This window comes from Oxyura jamaicensis, chromosome 3, assembly GCF_011077185.1.
Source record: "Oxyura jamaicensis isolate SHBP4307 breed ruddy duck chromosome 3, BPBGC_Ojam_1.0, whole genome shotgun sequence".
Lineage (NCBI taxonomy): Eukaryota > Metazoa > Chordata > Aves > Anseriformes > Anatidae > Oxyura > Oxyura jamaicensis.
Genome location: NC_048895.1, coordinates 6,357,058 through 6,377,296, shown reverse-complemented (window position 1 = coordinate 6,377,296; position 20,239 = coordinate 6,357,058). Strand labels below are relative to the sequence as shown.

At 34.9% G+C, this 20,239-nt stretch overlaps 1 protein-coding gene across 9 annotated transcripts in view; it reads right to left on the bottom strand.

Moving 5' to 3' along the window:
* Nucleotides 1-20,239, bottom strand: part of SLX4IP (SLX4 interacting protein) — a 79,700-nt gene that overhangs the window by 53,792 nt on the left and 5,669 nt on the right. For 7 of the 9 annotated variants that reach the window (XM_035320363.1, XM_035320362.1, XM_035320358.1 and 4 more), the window contains one exon: nucleotides 17,821-17,878. Coding sequence is in view for 5 of the 9 variants with exons in the window: in XM_035320358.1 (XP_035176249.1) it covers nucleotides 17,821-17,847 (27 nt within the window). In the remaining 4 variants the exon portion in view is untranslated. Of the gene's footprint in view, nucleotides 1-16,407; nucleotides 16,431-17,820; nucleotides 17,879-20,239 lie in introns of those variants that run through there. The other 2 variants (XM_035320371.1, XM_035320367.1) reach the window with 2 other exon arrangements.

The window sequence follows — 20,239 nt, the reverse complement described above, 5'->3', positions numbered from 1 at the left end:
GCATCTTCTGAAACATTTGGGCAAACACACAAGTGTTTAAAAGACATCAAGAGAGATGTACACACTTCTGGATAAAATGTTAGGCCTGATATAAATGCAGATTAGATTTTTTTTTTTTTTTTATCTATTCTTACAGATTTCCTGTGTTATAAGAGGCTTTTACCTTTTTTTTTTTTTTGGTGGAGGTGAGGGGTGGGGATTTATTTCATCCTCCTTTAACTGATTAAGAACAGCAACAGCTAGGAGATAACATTCGAGAACAGGCCTGACCTTTCTAATAAAGTCTTGGAAAATGGACTGCTAGGATAATTTACCTATATTCTAGTTAAGTACACCTTTAAAGACTTACTCCTCTAAGAATACCACAATGAAGTGAACTTTACTTTTTCCAGCTCAAACTGCCTTACACAGATATTATTCATCTCTTTGTAATAAAAATGCTTAGAGCAAGCCAGTGACATATTAAAAACACAACCACAATATACTACAGAGAAACATCCCAAAAGACCAATAACGGCAGGTAAATGAGTTAAATTTAACAGTTTATCTCTACAACCTTGGTAAGGACAGGCAGAAAACTGATTAAGTAAAACCTGCCATCTGTTGACATGTTGACTCCCACAGGGAAATCAGCAGAATGGGAAGCACCACAGAAGTCTCTGCCAACTGAACCAATACAATTAACCGAACATAAAACATTATCCTTACTTTAGATTAGTACTAGAGAGGAATAAAACATATTTTGACTGACTCCCGGGACCTCAGGTTTTTCTCCTGTGGTACAAAGTAGAGCACAGACTCTAAAGCAGATGACTGCCACCATCATCTCCCCAAAATGACACAGCAATCTTGTGCCCCTCTCATCCCCCACCCCCAAAAAATGCTGTTACTAAAACTTTCCATCAGTTTGGATCTCCCTTATTACTCCTAATCTCATGATCAAACTACTACACTAATTCACGTTTTACTCCCCCCTACTCCATACTTTGGAAAAAGAAAGGGAGAGCAGGAAATCTGTTACTCTGCCATTACACCTTTTATTATTCAGCTTTCAGTTTGACTCTACCTACACATCTCGGCTCCACTGATCATGTACATCATCCTCCTCCTTGTTCCTGCTCCCTTAAATAAGCCACCCCAACACGTAGAATCACAGAATCATTTATGTTGGAAAAGACCTTCAAGATTGTCAAGTCCAACCATCAACATGATCTAGCAAGTCTCATCACTAAGCCACATCCCTTAGTGCCTTAGAGTTTCTCCTCTTGGCTTTCAAATCAGATTCCATCTTTATTCAAGATTGTCTGCAGTCAAATGGGGCAATACTGAGATTCAGGGTCCTCTGAGATTTTTTTCTCAGAGGGATTTCTTAACTAGGCACTGAAGGCTTTTCTACCAACAAATGTAAACTGATTTTTTCCAGATGTGTATAACTGGGAGAATATGTTTTTCAAAGTAGTGGCAACGGGTTCATCACAAAACTCAACCTGCAATTTGTCACTTCCTAAAGCTTCTGATTTGGTATCATAAGAAATACAATACATAGCTGGTAGGTATTTTTTTTCTTCCCCAAACCATTTGCAGGGAACAATAAGTAAGAAATTAACTTTTTTAAAAAAATAGATAGGTATTAGTATATATAATATATATAAACTGAATGCATTATGTGCATCTGTTGATGAGGTCAAGCATGTTACCAGTTCAAATTGGGTGGAAAAAAAACAGTTAAGAGCAGTTTTTTTTTTTTTAAAAAAAAAAAAAAAAAAAAAAAAAAAAAAAAAGTCCCTTTACTATGCCATAACATACAGCTAGAAGATCTATTGAGTCTGGAAAAAAGTTTGTGTTCCCATTGCTGTATTAAACAGATACTTTACACAGCATTTGCAAATCTAGGTGGATGCTTAAACACTAGAAAACAAAACTATTAGGAATACAGTTTTAACCAACAAATAAAAATAATTTGCTATCTCGCTTTAATTTATATTTATCATTTTCCCAAAGGAAATTCATCTGAATACAGCTGAACAAGAACAATGAAACACGATTATCATGTTTTTTGAACACTGTTTGGGAAAATGGTATCTTTTTAGTTTTTACTGAAAAAAAATCATTCTAATTTTAGCAGTTACAAATCATCTGGTCTGAATGATACTCAGTAATGGTAGCAAAATTTAACCAGCAAAGAGCATTTAAGTCTTAAAAAAATAAAAGATAGTTATCTACAAGCAAAAAGCTTCATAAAATCATGTAATAATAGTGATACATTTAAGAAATATTTTATAGTAATGACTTCAAAATAATGGACTCACCTTTTAAGAGATTCTTATCATTCCTTATTCTATCAGCAGACTATCCCTAAAATTGAGTTTCCACCTAATAATTTAGTTCATCCATATTGCTATTCTGTCTGATTTTGAGATTTTTAATGTGGCAGCCTTATTCTGGAATGGACTGGTCTGTAGTCCATACTGTGCTGTCAGTTTGATCTCATTTCAATAAAGCACTTACAGGAAAACTAATACTTTATTTGTATTTAACAAATATCTGCATAAGAAAAGCTCAGGTGAAATATTTTAACCAAGTGCCTCAGAGATCATGGAATTAACTAATAGCAGCCTTCTTAGAAGTAGTGGAAAATTTTATTTAGTGATCATACAGCCTACTTCTAAATAAAAAGGCTCCCTCTTACTGAAGTTCAGTAGATATGTCTAGTAATGTCATATTTCAAAGACAAATCATCTACAGAATAGTGATGTACTAAAAATTGCAGAGAAGACTAGGATACATTTTAATATTCCATTTGACTCTGAAGAAATGGAATTAAAATAAGAGAGTGGCTTCCTTATTCATCATGAACAGAAAAAAAAAGACAGCTCAAATGCTCCTTGCATTTCTCTTTGTAGAGTGCCTACGTAAGTTAAAGATGAAGAAGGAGGATTCATTGAAATTGTCACTCTATAGCTAAGCTGAAAATAGAAAGCGATCCTTAGATAAACTGACTTAATTTCATGCATGGTATGCATATTTACCAAAACGCTTACAAAATTCCTCAGTCTTTTTTTTATTTTTTTTTTGCTATAAAGGTTAAGTTCATTGTTTGGGCAAACTCTCAAAGTAGCTGGGAGAGAAACAAAATCCTATACTTTAAGATTATTATTTTTGTATAATGAAGCTCTTAAGCTTTGTTCAACTTACACAATGACGGCTTAAAAAACAAAGTCATCCATCTTTTCATTAACTGTAAACACTCACTGATATGCCGAAATGAATATTTATTAATAAATGCAATGAGAATAGGCATGAAAGAAAAGAAAAATAATTTATTAGCCTAGATGTTATATCTAAAAATTGAATATATATATATATGTATATGTAACGTTTTAACTTTTACAGACATCCTTAACCTTATCAGGTTCATACTATAAAGAAATGAAGAACAGTCTATTAGTTCTTGTAGTCTTCACAATTATTTGTGATTAAGATGATATGGTGTATTGATATTAAACGTGTGGCCACTACACTTGCAGTTCATAATGGTAAGAATGCTGAAAACATGCATCAAATACAAAAATAAATTTTAAAAAAAATCCTAGCTAGGGTGAAGTCACGTTGGGTCTTCATGTGACCTGAAAGAGATCTACGTTTCTGTCTCTAAGGTCAAATTCATATAAAATGGTAGTTACAGAATCTTGTTCAATACATTGCGCCTTTGTCTATCAACATATATAAGAAAATATTTATGAAATTTATGGCTCAAACATCTCTTTAAAGAGCCTAAAGCCAGCTGAAAAGTAAAACCAAGAAAACCTTTATTTTTCTAAAACCAGAATGATGATGCAAAATAATTCTTTGATCTATTATCTACTTGAAAGTACTAAGCTAAATGCAGACAGTAATTGCTGACAAGTCCCAGTAGTAAACAAACCAGTTTCACATTTTACATATTATCAAGAGGCTACAGAATTAATGGTTACAGCCAAAGAAATGTTGACACAGTTGCAGCTTGAGCCTTAACATGCTGATCATGTTAAAATAGTGCACAAGAAATATTTTTCCACTTTGTAAAAAGCCAGACTGTTTACATGCGTAAGTGGCTAGAGACTTTGCTGTCTGTGTGTGGTCTTAACATTTCAGTATCATAACCATGAATATAAAGAGAAGCAGCATGAAATAACCTATTATACTTACAATGAATGCCAGACTGCCAATATTAGAAGTGTTGAGATTAAAGTTTCTCAAAATGTGCGTTAAAACATACACACATCCACATGTTTACCCCCCCTTTAAAAAAAAATAATTAATAAATAAATTTAAACAAAGCTTTTCCAAAAGTAAACAGAGGACTTATATTTCACAAAAGGAAGTTAATTTTTCTTCCCTTTACATTGTTTAGAAAGGAAAATAATTGTGGAAAAGAAATCAGGAAATTAAAAATAACACATACAGTCATTAAAAAACAACACATTCTGAAACTATGGTAACTTTGCTTGTATCCTCTTACCATGCATGAGGATATATATTTTCATTACAGCTTTAAATATTATATCACAGCTATATTACAAGAAAGTCTTAAGTATCTAATTTGCTGTTGCCTTACTTGGAAACCACTAAAAAGTCTTCTGCAACAACTTTATTATTATTATTTTTCTCTTTAAATAAAACAGACTTTCTGCTCTCAGTTTACTGAGGAGAGCACTGTGAGTCCATCTGGGTATAGAAGATGCAAGCATTGTGTAACACATGGAGACCAATTAGTAGGTTTACCAGTCACTTATATAAATATTTTAAAACTGGCATAGGTCATGTGTATGAAATTGTCCCATCTTCCCATCCTACATCTTGCAATGAAGCATAAGATGCCTACAATTTTGTAAAACAGGTACATTATGAATAATGTACTTTCTTCAATCATTCAATACAGGGATTCTCAATATTTTCCACACTAGTTGAAGTTTTGTCCTGCCACAATCAACAATAAAAAGCAGAGATCATGATCTTTCCAGCATGTATTTGTGAACTCCACTACACAGCTGAAATTTCTAAAAACTCATTGGGAAAACAAAAAAAAAAGACAGATTGAATATACAAGGTTGTATGAAGAATGTGGGTATAAAAATGTTAGAAGGATAAGGAACCAGAAATCTGTCTCTATCTGCCTTTATTTTTTATTAAACGTTCATTTGTGTATATGGAAAAGTAAAGAGGAAAGGAAAATTTGTCTATTAAGGTTTTCATCTGTTTATACCCCATTGATATTTTTCATGTGTACAGGAACAAGTATTTTCTTCAAAATAGTTTCTTCTCTAAAATTATTGGGTTAAAATATGATGAGAAAAAAAATCATAATGATGAACAGAATTAACACAGTGGGTCCATTCTAATTCGATAAATTTTCATTTTGGACACTAATGCCACAATGAGGTTGTGCTTGTGCTCCAGAAGCATTTACAAAACACCTCACCCAAGGACTTTAACAGCATGGCTCCTAAACGCAAGAAATTAAGTTAGAAGGAGAAACAAAAACAAAAAAAAAAAAACACCTACGAAGACTAATTCACTCGGCAAGCAGCGAATGATCCTTGAAAGGGGTCTCTCCGAGGTGCCCGAAGGAGGTCTCCCCTCCCCAGGCGCCCTCTTCCCAGCCTCTGCCACGCTGCCTCCGCCTACCCGGGCCCGCCGCAGGCGCTGTCCGCGGCCCTGTGGTGCTGAAGCGCTGCGCCCCCGGCGGCGGCTGCTCGCCTGCTCCTGCACCCCGTCGCTGCATGGCCCCGGCTTGCCATGGGTGTTTTCTTCCTTCCTGCAATGAGGCATCAAAAACCTGCAAATTCTCTCTCCCCTGCTTTATCGTGCTGTTACCCGTTGTTATTTCAATATAGAAGTATTTCTTACACACTCAGAATGCCCAAAGTAAAGAGGAAAACAAAACAAAAAAACAGCAAAGCCTTAGAGGCACTGGAAAGCGTGAATGAAAACAGTTTTTCCTCACTATAAACTTTATCGTGCATCAAAGGAGGAATGCAAGAATTGTATCTCACCAGGACTGGGCACTTCAACAATTCTGTGAGCTAAATAAAGCTTTATGGTAAGCATTTAGTCGAAGTGGAATAATTTGTAAATATTCAGCTTCTGCTCTAGTCCAGAATCATTAATGGATTGGCTCAAGACAGCTGCAAGCAACAAAGACAGACCTAACTGGGATTTTATTCTGTATAAAATCAAACTGCAGATGCTTCCTGTGGAAATCACAGAGGGAAACTCCAGCATACTCAAGTACTTGGTGACAGATTGTCTTTGCATTTAGCTATCATCGTAACTGTCACAATCCCATTACTTGTTCATACGCAATCTGTTCCTTTTAATACTAATGATACCTTATTGCATTTTTCATGCTTATAACCTGCAGATCATCTACAATTCAAGAAGTTAAACATACCCCCCGCTCTTCATAAACAGCTAAGCAAGTAAAAGCTTATCTCAAAGTTGCTCTCTCCACTGGATACTGACCTTCCGCATGCTGTTCCGCAGCCCTGACCCTTTTCATTTTACTTTCTAGCAGAACCAGGGGAAGACATATAATAGTCTCTCTACAGAATATGAAAGTAAAACCAAGGCAGATCTTCACTGCTGAAAATGATCTCTCAGAAAATAAATTTTCAGAGGGTCTTTTCACATAATGGAAAAGTCCTCACCTCAAATAAACAGGAGCCTCCATTGTACAGTCAACAATGCAATTGCCATAAAACAAATAAACCCAACAAAATCAGGAAAAAAATTCACCACAGTAGTAAGATAATGAAGAACACTATGTTTAAATGACACTACATTTAAACAAATCTGGCCTAATATGCAACCATTTTAACATTTAAACTTGTAGCATATTGACTTGTTGAAGTCCAAACTATTACTGAAAAGAAGGGAACAAGTAGAAATACCTCGAGGATCACTGAACTAATTTACAGATTGTCAGATTAGAGAAACGAGCATGCCACTGCTGTTCAAGATCTTACCACTAGAACGGTGTTGAAATCTGAAGAAAAATGAAGTATTTCAAAAATGAAGTACCGGTATGACAACATTCATCAGCAGCAGTAAAGATTTTGATTTGGGCATTACTATAAAACGGATGTTCACACAGCTTACCCCATTACATACCATTACATTGCCAATTCAAAAAACTATCTTTTGCATCAATTTTAAATCACTAGTATCTACATAGCAAAAGGCTGGTGTGAAGGGACAGACAGTTCTTATGGAGCACCGAAAGACTCAGAAGGAGGATAAAAGTTTAAGTTATTCCAGGAGCCTCTGTAATCTCTGAGCAGTAGGCACAACTCTGTACTACTGTTCAGGCACAGTTCCAGGAAGCTCCATACAACAGAGCCCACAACTAGTGATGATGCTGAAGTTCTCAATTTATCAGTTCTTAATCATAAAAAGCTAAAGTTCACGTTGCAATTTTAAACGTTATTTGTCCTTACACATTCAAACCAACAGAATACAGCCCCAATCCATTCCATGAGCATGGCTGATTGCATACTCTCAACCGAGAAAGTTTTCTGCAGTTTTGCAGTTGAGAATTAATCCCTGGCTACAAATGGAGATACCATTTTCTGTTGCTATGACAACTTGACAAATACATAGACTTACAATGCTATTTGGGTATAGTCAAAGTGTCTGTTTTTATGTTCTAGACTCCTTCCATATGTACCTCATTTACAGTATCACAGCTCTAAAACAAGATCTATCGCCTGAGGAAATTTAGTGACAAGGGAAACAGCGCAAAACATTTGGGGGCGGGTGGTGGTTTCCAACCTATTGCCAAATGATGCACTCGTGTGAGCTTCCTCCACTACAATAATGGGAAACTGTTACTTTTTTTAGAAATTTTATTTATCGAAATACTAAAAAAATCCACACACATTATTCCAATGTGAAGATATTATATTTACAGTAATGCATCAACCTCCCCAGTTTATTCTGTTTTGTCCTGGCCTGAAAACAGTCAGACACCAAACCTGGAAGTCACACTTTACAAATGCCTAGCTGCCTTCCTGAGCTTCCTAACAATGCCCACAGTGTAAGGACTGGCCAGAGGATACTCCAGCTGCTAAGCTACAAAACCATATGGAGACTAGCCCAAAACCAAGTTGTTTTTTTTTTTTTTTAAAAAAAAGATAACTATCAAAATTATCATTTTCATTTAATACCCAAAACAACTTGGAAAAACTTGTAAGGGCTAGAACCAGGCTTAGTGCAAACTGCTGAATAAGGCAGAACCAGACTACCAGAACTACTTGCTTAGTTTCTGCTAATGTTCAAAAGCTTTTGGAGTAAAAGAAAAATGGACCTTTACATTAGCAACAGTCCATTAGAGAAAAATTCCTTCTCAGCCTCAGTACTACCCGCTCTCTGGCTATCTATTAATGCATTTATTGATTAAAAGTATGAAGAAATATTTTAATCACAAACCACAGCTGTTGAGTCTATTTCATATTACAGTACAGTCATTACTGGACACTTACTGGAGGCAAGAGCTTTTTCTTTTTAATTGTGGGCTTCATATTCAATTTTAGACTTGTCAGACTTACTCCTACCATCTAAATTGTTTGTAAAATCTAAGATACAAATTGCAACTACATGACAATTTCATACCCTGCAAAGTAAGAGCCAGAGTCTTATGGCCAGTACCACATCTCTTTATAAGCTTCCTTTCCATTACTGGAGATTACTGTATTATTGCAAGGCAATGCACTATGGTAGTGCTACTTATATTCCTCGCCTTCTTGTTTTATTTCTACGATAGGAATGTAAAAATAAAGATCGGAAAGTTATACACCGCATGACCCTACTAACTGTCAAATCCTCAGATCTTGGCACTGAACAGAACATTTTTAATGGCCCAAGGCTTCACCCTTTCCCAACACTTTAGTTCAGCAAATATTTTATGTTCAGAGCTATATGCTTCTATCAATCTTCATCTGTATGATACAAAACAGGATAAACCACATTCGTGTATATTTGGTTAATTATGAGTGCTATTAAATCACTGGTATATTCAATGAACAAAGATGATTCTCTGAGTTTAAAATAGGAGAATATTGGCTTGAACTCGAAAGGTGGGATTTAACTGCATCTTATATAAACTATTGTTTCATCAGCTGAGTGGTGTCAGATATGCCAGACACCTCACTACTTCCTGGAAACTAAACAGGGCCTTCCAAAGAGGACCTTGGGTTCGAGCTTAGCTTAGTTTTGTTATTGCACAGGTTTTCAGAGCAAAGTGATGATAGAGTTCTGAAAGTACTTTCACAGATACCCTCAAACCCCAGTCAGAGGCAATATGAAAATGCCAATAAAATGTTCTGTGGACACGTCAAAATGTTCTGAGACTGTTTCTCATGTGGAAACTACTGATGTTATGTCAATCTTCCCCTCCTCTGATCTCTTCCTCGCTCCCCCTCATACTAACTACCATCTATACTTCAAAAACTATTTGATGCAGCATCTGAACAGGGATTCCCCACTTCAATGCTCTTTCAGACATACATGGCAAGTTACATAGTAAAAGGGAAAAAAATCTAGGTAAAAGCTGAGGCTTGTAGATTCAGGATTTCAAGCAAGAGGATCTGTCTGTAAAAAGTACAGATAGCTGAAATAGCAGAGGCCTCAAAGAAAGATGTGACAAAGACAAGAAAGTACAAGCCAGACAGCACTTGGTCTTAAGATTTCATAAAAGAACCGTACTTCCCTAGCAAAGTGTACACAGCAACAGGAAAAGATGATCTTAAAGCACTCAAATCACTGCAGTTAAGTTTTTGGTTCCAAATTGTCTGCACGTGATCTAAACTACAAACTGTTCTCTTCCCACTTCCGCAAGGGAAAATTTCTCAACTACAGACACTTTTGTAGTAAGCAGAGTTTGTGTTCATGTAGGCCCCGTTAAAAATATTGTGTTCTAGGAAGCTGGGAAACAAAACACAGATTAGTTTGATATCACAAGGGTACAGCATATGGAATAAGTTTCCAAAAGCTATCTTCATTAAATATTTATTTGTATGACTAAATGCACCTATACAGCTAATAGGATTTTTCTTTATTATATAAAAGCATTTACTCTTTCTGTTGATTAGCCCAAGTAAAATCACACAAATGCAAAAGTTGACAGATTCTATCCTATTAAAAAAAAATAGGGATAGAAATACACAGCACAAGGGCTGTAATACAGTCTGCAGAACTTCTGCAGTAAGAGTTCTTGTCTATTGATTAAAATACCACTTCACACCTTATTATACAGTTTCTCAAATGTATTTGTCATTATTATTAACTGTCATTATAAAATCTGCAAACGTTTGCTCTTCTTTACCATTTTATCTGTGGTAATAAAAATGGAGAAGAGTTTTCAGGAACAGAAAAAAAAAAAAAAAAAGAAAAAGAAAAAAAAAGAAACCATGACTCTCCCCTATGTAACTTCTGAACAGGGTTTGTATGACTGATACTACAATTTATTAGAAGTTTATATTGTTTCTAGTATTTTCCTTAATATCTGAACTGAATATTCAGTTCTGATCAGATCATTATTTTCAAATTAGATGGGTACCTGGTTTTAGCACCAAAGAGATCATGTCCATCACCTAACTTTGAAATGAGTCAATGGAGAAAAAAAAGGAACAGAAATGGAGATGTAACTAAAATACCATGGGATTCCACATGTCAACTTTTAAATCATGAATTGTACTTAGTAACTGTTTAAAAACAAACATTTTTGTATTGGTCCCATACACAAACTGACATTATACATTTTAGCACAAGTTTTAATCACATAAATTTGAAATCACTTGATACTTTGATTTCCTTAAGTACGGTACCTCACAGCACTTCAAATTAAAAACGTTTCCAGTCAAAATAGGAAAACTAGTTTAAGATAAAAGTCACTAGCGGAACCCCTGATCATTTACAAATAAATTAACCATGCCATGCTACCCCACATTCAATGACTTGTTAAGCACTATTAAATTCCAGGAATCAAGTCTTACCTTTCTCTACATTGTAACAGAATCATACACACCTAAACTTTCATTTCATGTTTTTCACCCCCCCCCCCTTTTTTTTTTTGCTTTATCTTTTCACAGTGCTTGAGTAATCACAAATTGTCAACACAGTTTGGTTGGCTTTTTACTCTTTTCCTAATGAAAATAAAACTGATTTAAATTTTAGTTTTTGTCTGTATTACTTTTCACTATTTTTCCAGCCTACTTCTTTTGACATTAACATTACAAACAGACTGAGCTTAGAAAAGATGGATAAATTAAACTGAAGATTGTTGATAAGTTAAAATAGTTACGTCCTTAGCTACAATGTGCTGCCAGTATACTCCTAAAGGCTCTGATCTAAAGCCCACAGACTTTGGTGAGGCTTGGGTCAGATCCACCATAATATGAACTTAATTTAGCAGTGGTAAATGAAATCTAAGACGTATAATTTGTTTAGAAAACACTCCAAGTAACACTGCTGATAATGTTGGTGATTTCTTCACAGCTCATACAGATTTTAGTTCCTTAAATTATTAAAAAATGTCTGGAATTTATAGTGTTTGCCAACCACATTGTCACAGCTTAACTGAGCAGCTGTCAACTGTTAGAAAATAACTGCATCATCATCCCTTTTAGAAGAACTTGTGTGGGAAGTGAAACACTTATATGAGATGTAAAGTTTCTGGAGTCATGGTAATGAATCTTTTTTTCATCAGGTGACCTTGAGTCATCATTTTATCAGCAGTTTAAAGGGTTTTCACAATAGTCAAGCATCATCAGTGTTCATGCTTAGCAATGACTGCAGCAGAATACTGAAATAGGGTGCCACATCCTGTGGTACCATCATTTAAGGAAAAGTTTGGCTATTGAGTCAAAAGAAATACTGCAAAGTCATAGTTCAATGGTAACTGTTGCAGTAAATAAAATGTTCAGAAACTAAGCTTTTAGCTGGGAATTGAAACCAAACAGTAATTTTGCTTTTAAAAATAAAGTCCTTTTAAGGAAGTACTGAACTACATGGATGAAACATAAGGAAATAATTAAAATGTGTTGTCAGCCTCTCTTCTTCATTTTATTTCATAGTCCAGTCATAACCCTCTCAAAACCCAAATACCCACATAACATCCACACATCAGAATCTATTTACATTATCCAGGAGGGAGGCCACGTGAAACCATGCAGAATCTTTCTATTTCAATGTTATGATTCTAACACCAAGAGCAAAAACTGCATCACTACAGTTAAACTGTTTGGACATGACATTACTCACTACTGTATAGAGGTATCGTGTGAAACAGCGATCCCCTTACCTTCCAGCCTAATCCCATCTGAACTCACTGGAAGAAACTGAAGAATTTCACCTACAACACAAGCTGAAGCCTTTCCCAGGACCTAAAGACAATCACCAACCCCATGCAGTAACTCCTGCTAAGTCCTGAAGTTTTGCTGGACTGAGAGAAATTAAGTTTGGTTCTAAGTTCCCCATTCCTTCTTCCTTCACTGCTGGACCAAGGGGTCATGCTGGCAGTACCACCAAGCAGAGAAGCAGAACAGTGGAAGTGAAAAATACATTGGTGGTGGTCAGAAATAAGGCCTAAGTCAATTGTTATGGAGATAACACCTTCAAATTTATTATGCCTAAAAAAAAAAAAAAAATCAGATCACCTGGTATGATGTATGTTTAGAATCATACTACCATCACATTAGCATAGTGTTCACAATTAGCAAAATCCTCATTTTCTGGCACAACTAGTACTTTTATACTAATCAGATTAATTTATTTCAAACGCCAAAAGAGTAATAGAAGCTGAACCATCCTTTTACTCCTCATTCAAAATGATCCCTGTGGAAGCAGCGTTTCCCCTACTGATGTTTATTCCCCTGGCTTCCCATTCCTTTCCCTTTCTGCTAACACTTTAATGTCTCAGTTCTCCGTCCGCTCATCATTTCCTTAAGCTTGAAAATTAATCCTCTGAGGTCAGTCAGGAAACTTCCATTGACTCCAGGAGGCTTAGAATTAGAACATGCACTCAATTTTCCTCCCCCTTCTACCTCCCAACTTTCTCTTTTCTTTCTTCTGGAACTTATTTACTCACCACCATGGTCATTCCATATCTAGTCCCATAAAATTGGGACTGAAATGCACAGTAAGAAAGAAAACTAAATAGATGTCTCTCCATCCTTTATTGTTACTCCATAATTCCCATTTTAATTCACATTTTCCCACAGGTTCCTTGGTATTTTCTTTAAGACAAGTGTCGTATTTTATGCATGCATGTAGAAATTAACACAAGCATCACAGAAGTGTATGATAGTACTTAATTCCACCTACTTGTATTTATAATTGTTCTAAGCAATATCACCTTAGGAGAACTACATCCCTAGAAAACCACCACTAAATGGTTAACATAGCTATTTGTGAAATTTTAAAGATCCATAAAGCAAGCATAAGAACACACAAATACACATCAAATGTAAAATTTGACAACGTTTAATCAGTTCTAAGACCTCTGGTACCATACTTCTAAGATTCAAAATACTTTTGCAAATTCTATTTATTCTTAGAAAATTGAATCTTAGCATATTTCTACCAAAACATTTGCAAGTATTCCAACTATAACAATTTCACACACATTTCTAAGTTTTGCAACATGGAAAAGGACATTAGAGATACCACATGTGTTACTTATTTCAACTAAGTGCTCTCAAAAAAACACAACTTGAACTAGAAAACATTGTTACACTTTTCAAAACTCTTTATTTAAAAAAAATCCGTATTACCAGTCTCGTAATTTTGAACAGTCACAACATATGAAAAATGTATTTAAACACAAGCAGTATTCTTGATTCTTATTCTCCACTTGAAAGCACTGCATTCATGTATCTGTGGACTTAATATAGCAGTAAAACACTTTTACTATCCTCCATTATTCATTACAGGGAAACAGACTATAGAATTAGGTTAAAAAAAAAACTCATCTGTTTTTTTTCCCCTCTCCAAACAATTTTCAGGAAGCAAATATGCCCCTCCTTCTCACAGAGGGCATTTTTAACTTACAGATATTTGATTTGATCAATAGTTACAGAAATATCCATCAGCTAATTCAATAGACACACTACACAGAAACATGAGCTTTATTCTGCTTGACCACTTCAATGTCATCTAAGAATCAGAATGAAAGACGTAAGTGATACCGAAATCTTTGTTAACACATCATTGTATAATATTTCAGCTGGTAGCAAGAAAATTAAAGCACACTGCAAAGACCAGAGATACAGTAAGAAGCTTTAACATTAGATATCTATTAACAGATTTAGGCACGCATGGAAATACCAAAAAATGATGTCATAAGGGCCCCTCTGAATTAAATCATTCATTTTCTTATTTCAGACCAAACAAAACAGTATCATGAGAAGGTCTGTGCTAAAGACCCTAAAAACAGAATATGTTTCCATTTCTTTCTACCTACCCATTAGGGCCTACAATCAACATAATTTGTATGTACACTTTCTTTCATGGGGCACTATGAGATATTCCAAAGACAGATGTTATGATGTGTTTTCTTATAAAGCAACATATAAATGATTTCATTATATTATGGATAATTAAGTAACAGATATATAAAGAAGCAAAACAAAGGGGAAGATTGACTACATTCCAGTCACACTTTTATTTTCCTATCCAGTCACATTCAATACCTCTAGCTTTACTCTCAAGAAAGAAAGAAAAATGCTTGCTGCTTCAAAGGAGCCCACAATACAAAGTAAAAAAAAAGATTTTAGTAGGAAGGACCAAGTAGGGTTTCATATACACTCCCAGCATACAATAATTTCAACTGATAACAAGGAACACTATGGAAAAATCAATTGCAGAGTGTGCTGGATGACCAGAGGGAATACAAACTATAATTATCTTAAATCTAAGATACATGCTAGCAAAGGCCTGCAATGCTGAGATAGAACAGAGGCTCTTAATTTCTGAAAGTAAGAAATGCCAAAGTAAAATAAGCTTCCTTTTGAGTTGAGCTATTGAAGTGTAGTAACAACTTAAGAAGTCTTCAGTGTTTGGCAAATGAACAAACTGCAGAAATCAGTAAATGAAATTTTTCTATTACAGCTATAAAATTTTCTGTATTTAGATTTGCAGTTTCACATGGATTAACTCAATTTACATAATTTTGGAGGAGTAATTCTTTCTAGCTTGTCCAAAGTTTTAAACAAGGCCCTAGTGATATTATTTTTCAAGTCTGTATAAAGTTCATGATTTTGCTTTAAGCCTCACCAATTAAAGTTAAGATTTATTTCTCAGAACAGCAGTAAAATTCTTTAGCAACACAGAAAGCTTAATTAAATTCATATGTCTGATTTTACATATTTAGGAGTATTTTACCATATAGTGCTTTATGAAGTATCAATATTACTTAAAATTGGAAATGGCTGATGAAATTAATCTGTATAAAATATTATCTATTGCACATCACAACACTATGGCATCCAGCCACTTGGCAAGCAAAGAACGTGTGTTTAGGACTTCACTATAGTTTTTGTATTAAGGTTTAAAGCAAATTTACTGCATCAATTATTTTATTCCATTCGCTTTTAATTGCCCATAAAAGCAGGCTTAGAAACACCTTTCAAAAATAAGCCAACCCCTCCCTCTACTGGAAACATCTGACCATTACACTGGAGGTACTGAGATCCTGATTTAACATGCACTTTAAGAAGCAAAGCTATTAAAAACATGACAGGTGTTTTCCTCCTAAATTATGTTCGAGTTAGCTAAGACTCAAAAGATGAATTAGCTGCACATTTCAGTCTCTTACCAAAAAGATTAATGTATGCATACTTATAAAATGTAAAAATCTAAAATAGAGAACAGAGAAGACAAGGCATACATGAAACAGATTTTCAGATTCCATAAAATATCCCCATTGATTTCAAACACGAGGAACCTAAAACTAAAAATACACTTTTTTTTCTCCATACTCTCCTTGTGGAGAGGAGTGGTAGTATGTTCTGCCCTTTATTGGAGAATCTGCACAGGGACCTTTCTTGAAAAAATAAAATCATGTGAAAGTTGGGCTATCTTTAAAAAAGGAATTATTCACATTAAATATACAACCAATGAATATAAAGAAGCAAAAATTCACACACAAGATCCCTGGTCTAAAATACAATGATATGCATCTCTCTGCCCAAAATGAATTCCAATTAGCTTTTTACATATTTGCCTTGAATAAAAAGTATCAAATATGCAATGTAAAGTCAATGAGTTAATTTTCAACATTCTGTGCATGCAAATATTAATTATCATTTCTTAAACGTTAGTGGGAAGAAAATGAAGTATCTCAAAAGCTGTACCTATTATATTGCTTACCTACAAATTCAAGCTCAATGTGAAATGATTCATCTGCTCAGGCAGTGATATTAAAGTACTTAGTGATTACCAGGGTATATACTGAGTAACAGTGAAGTGCCTATGCTGAATCAGCAAACTGCAACACAGGTTAGTAACCAATCATCTTAGGCCTTTTTATCTAGCAAAGATATTTCAGCTCATACCACTTGCATTACTATTAATGACACCAAGAGACAGCAGCTGAGAAAAACAATGGCTTTACCCCCAGGTCCTGTTGTTCTCCTGTCAATACACCAGCAGCGTATCAAGTCAGCATATCAGATAAAATGAGCTCAAAATCAAACATATTCCTCCTAACTCCTCCCTTAATTGAGAAGTACTGAACAGTATGTCAATAAAGGAGAACATGGAAAAAAAAATGACATGATAATGTCAATTTAAGGTTTACAACCATGTTAAAACAGTAAAAAGATTTAAATAAGTGTCCACTAAATAAGATAACTTTTCCACGGAAAATAACAGACTGTACTCCATAGCAAAAAATAAATGAAGTAAAATTGGTCTGCTTGTTAAACAGGTTAGTTACTCACAAGAAAACAAGATTCAACAGCTTCCACAGCCTGATCAGCCAGGAAGATTTTTGTAGCTGTACTCCAAAAAAAAAAAAAAAAAAAAAAGTCTCTTCTGTTGAGAAAACTGCTCTAACCATTCAGAAATGCACTACCCCAGATGTACATGAACAGACGGAAGTAGGAAAGATGGTCCAAAGGGAAGGCTTCACAATTTTTACTAAGCAATTAGTTTAGCTGTTAGTTAATAAACTGATACAGTTATGCTAAAAGAATTACAACGTGCTATATTTATTACAGAATGTTTTGAAAAGTGCCACACTTCAGATGTATAACTAATTGTTTGCAAAAGAAACCATAACAGAATTTTACCAGATATAAAATAACTAATCCCTAAGAATAGGAAGAGAGGCAAGAAAAGATGAAAATGAAGAGTCAAATGTGATTAAAAAAAAAGTTTAAGAAAAATACTGCCCTTAAACCACAAATTCCTAGATTCTCTGGGAATTACACAAATATTGCAAGACTACAGTACAAGAAGAATCAACGCTAAGTTTTATGCCTGGTAGCAAATACTGTTTTATCAAGGTTTCACACAGTTTCTAGCTACATAATTAATCACTTTTAATTACATGACTCTAATATTCAGCCAACATCAGACACACTGTGCAAGCAATCCAAGAAGTTTGCTTCCAAAGGCAGAAATGTTGATATAAAATATGCTACCACGACCATAGGCCACCTCTTCATCATTAGCTTTCTAAAATACCGTACAAACATTCTAAGCAGTATCATGAAGTATCTTTTCCTTTACTTTTCTTTTTTTTTTTTTTTTAACTGAAAGCTATAACATTCCACTTACCTTAATGACAAATTTGTTGGATGCCATGACTGTTATGACTTTTCAATGTAAACTGGTCCTATAAAAATAACAATTAAAAATGATCAGCACTAGAAAAAACTCAGATCTCTATACCAGAATAGAGGGAATATTATTCAACAGGAAATATTTTCAAATCTATTACTCTTTTTCCCCATTATTGCTGCTCTTCATACTATATTCTCTGCTTTAAGAAACCCAAGGAAAACTCTTCTTTAAAGGAGAATTACTTAGCTGCTTGTCTCAGTATCTTTAAAGAACTGTATTACCATTCCGACACTAAGCAACAAACACCTGAAATACAAAATTAGAACTATTTTTCGGACCAGTACCAAGGTAGAGACAAAACGACCTTAATTATCCTAAACAACCTTTCAGACAGCAGCAAATTAAACCCAGAATGTTCCTAGTAAAATACTGTCTCAACCTCAGGTCTAACTTCTCATCCAAAACAATGCCTTCACATAAAATCCATTTGCATAGCTCAAAGACTAAAGAATAAGAGAGAAGAAAAACACACACACACAATTGAAAAAAGGCCTTGTTTTCAACAGGGAAAAAGAGCAAAACCAAAACCTGAATACATTAAATAATACCAGCACTTGTCAGAGTCCTCAAATCTAAGTGAAGGTCATCCCCTCCTATCTTGTGGATACTCCACTCCAGTGTAGCTAGGGAGCCCATGACAGGCTGCATACATCAATGCTCCTACAGAAATAACATCTCTCTCAAATATAATACGCCGTCCTGCTCTTAACAGGAGTTCAGCAAGGCCAAACTGCAGAAAACAAATTTCAGAATTGAGACACCTATTTGCTACGTACAGTTCTGGTACACAGGGGTATCAGAGTTTAAACAAGTGGAAGAACAGAGCACATTTTTTTGTTGCTTGTTTTATTTTGGTTTGTGGTTTTGTTTTTGGATTAAAGAAGTTATGGCTTCTGGTTTACTATGTGTGTTTGTATGTTCATTTAAAATTTTAAACTTTTAAATTTTTTACTTTTAAAATCATTTTAAATTTTTAAACTTTTCATTACATGCATAAAGCAATGTGACCTGAGCATTATTCTGGTTGCACAAATGTAAAGTGAATTTCAGACATCCTCTTGCTTATCCCAAACAGGATTTAGTCAGCTTAATTTGGCACAGTCAGTGAGAAATATTTAGCTGCACAGATCCTGACCCTGACCAGGGCCATTCCAAATAACTTAGGAAGTGTTAATTCATGCTGAAAGCTAAACCCACTCTCCTCCCCTGAGTACAAGAGGAAAGCTCTAGTTAATCACTGAGACTTTTTTTTCCTTAGAAGAACACTAACTCACTCAAATGACTACAGCCTTCAAGTAGACTTGCAACGCAAGCCACAACTCTTGTCACCTGTCAAATTCATTTCAGTTTTTTAACTGCCTTTTTCCTACCTGACAACAATTACGGTCACTACACTGAAAATACTGGAAAAGTTCATCACTCTCCACATAAACGGGAGCTAAACATTCACTTTTCAGAAGGCAGCAAATTATGTGAAATCAGTGAAAGCCTTTGCAGGTAGCCCCACAATGCTGTAATTCAGAACGGACATGGGATAGGCCCAGTGGTACCAAATTAATATCTACAAACACCAGAGAATAAAAAATTAAGATACATTCTTTTTTTCACACAGGACAGGACCAAAGGCATCAGACAAGGGAAAGATAGTGATTGGACAGAAAACCAAGTGAATGAGAGTATACCTACACTGGCAGAAAATAAAAACCAGTAAGACAACTCAAGCTTCAAAATCAAGAAAAAAAGCAAGTGGTTGTATCTGGCTCCTGCAACAAACAAACTGCAACAGAAATTACACTGAGAACAGAGCTGACTTCTACATTCTAAAGTTTCCTAAAGGAAAGGTCTCTTAACACACTAGAGGAATCTGATTTTTTTTTTTTTAGAGATAGTACAGAAAAAGAGTAAGAATGCAGGAATAGGTACCCACTTCCCACTGCATAGTTCCAGTTACTGTAAAACATTGTGACAGAGCTGTCAAAACTTCAGGACGCAAGTCAGGTTGGTGGTATCTTTCTCTGTCAGGCACTACACTTACATATTTTAAAATGCAGTCATTATCCTTACTTAGCTTTAAAAAAAAAAAAAAAGGGCAAAACAAGATAAAGACCAACTTAAGAACAACGTAGCATAGCACAGCTAATTTTGATATTAAGATCCAGTCATAATAATTTTGAATTAGATAATCACTTCTCTGCAGTGCTTTCATTCCAAATCTCCAAATGCCTAGACCTGACATCTCAGAACAACTACATGAAAAAGTGAAAGCTGCAAGGGTGCAATTCCATATACTGGCTCAATGAAAACTTCCAGTTTCTTCAATAGTTTGTTTATACATCATGCCAATATCCAAGCA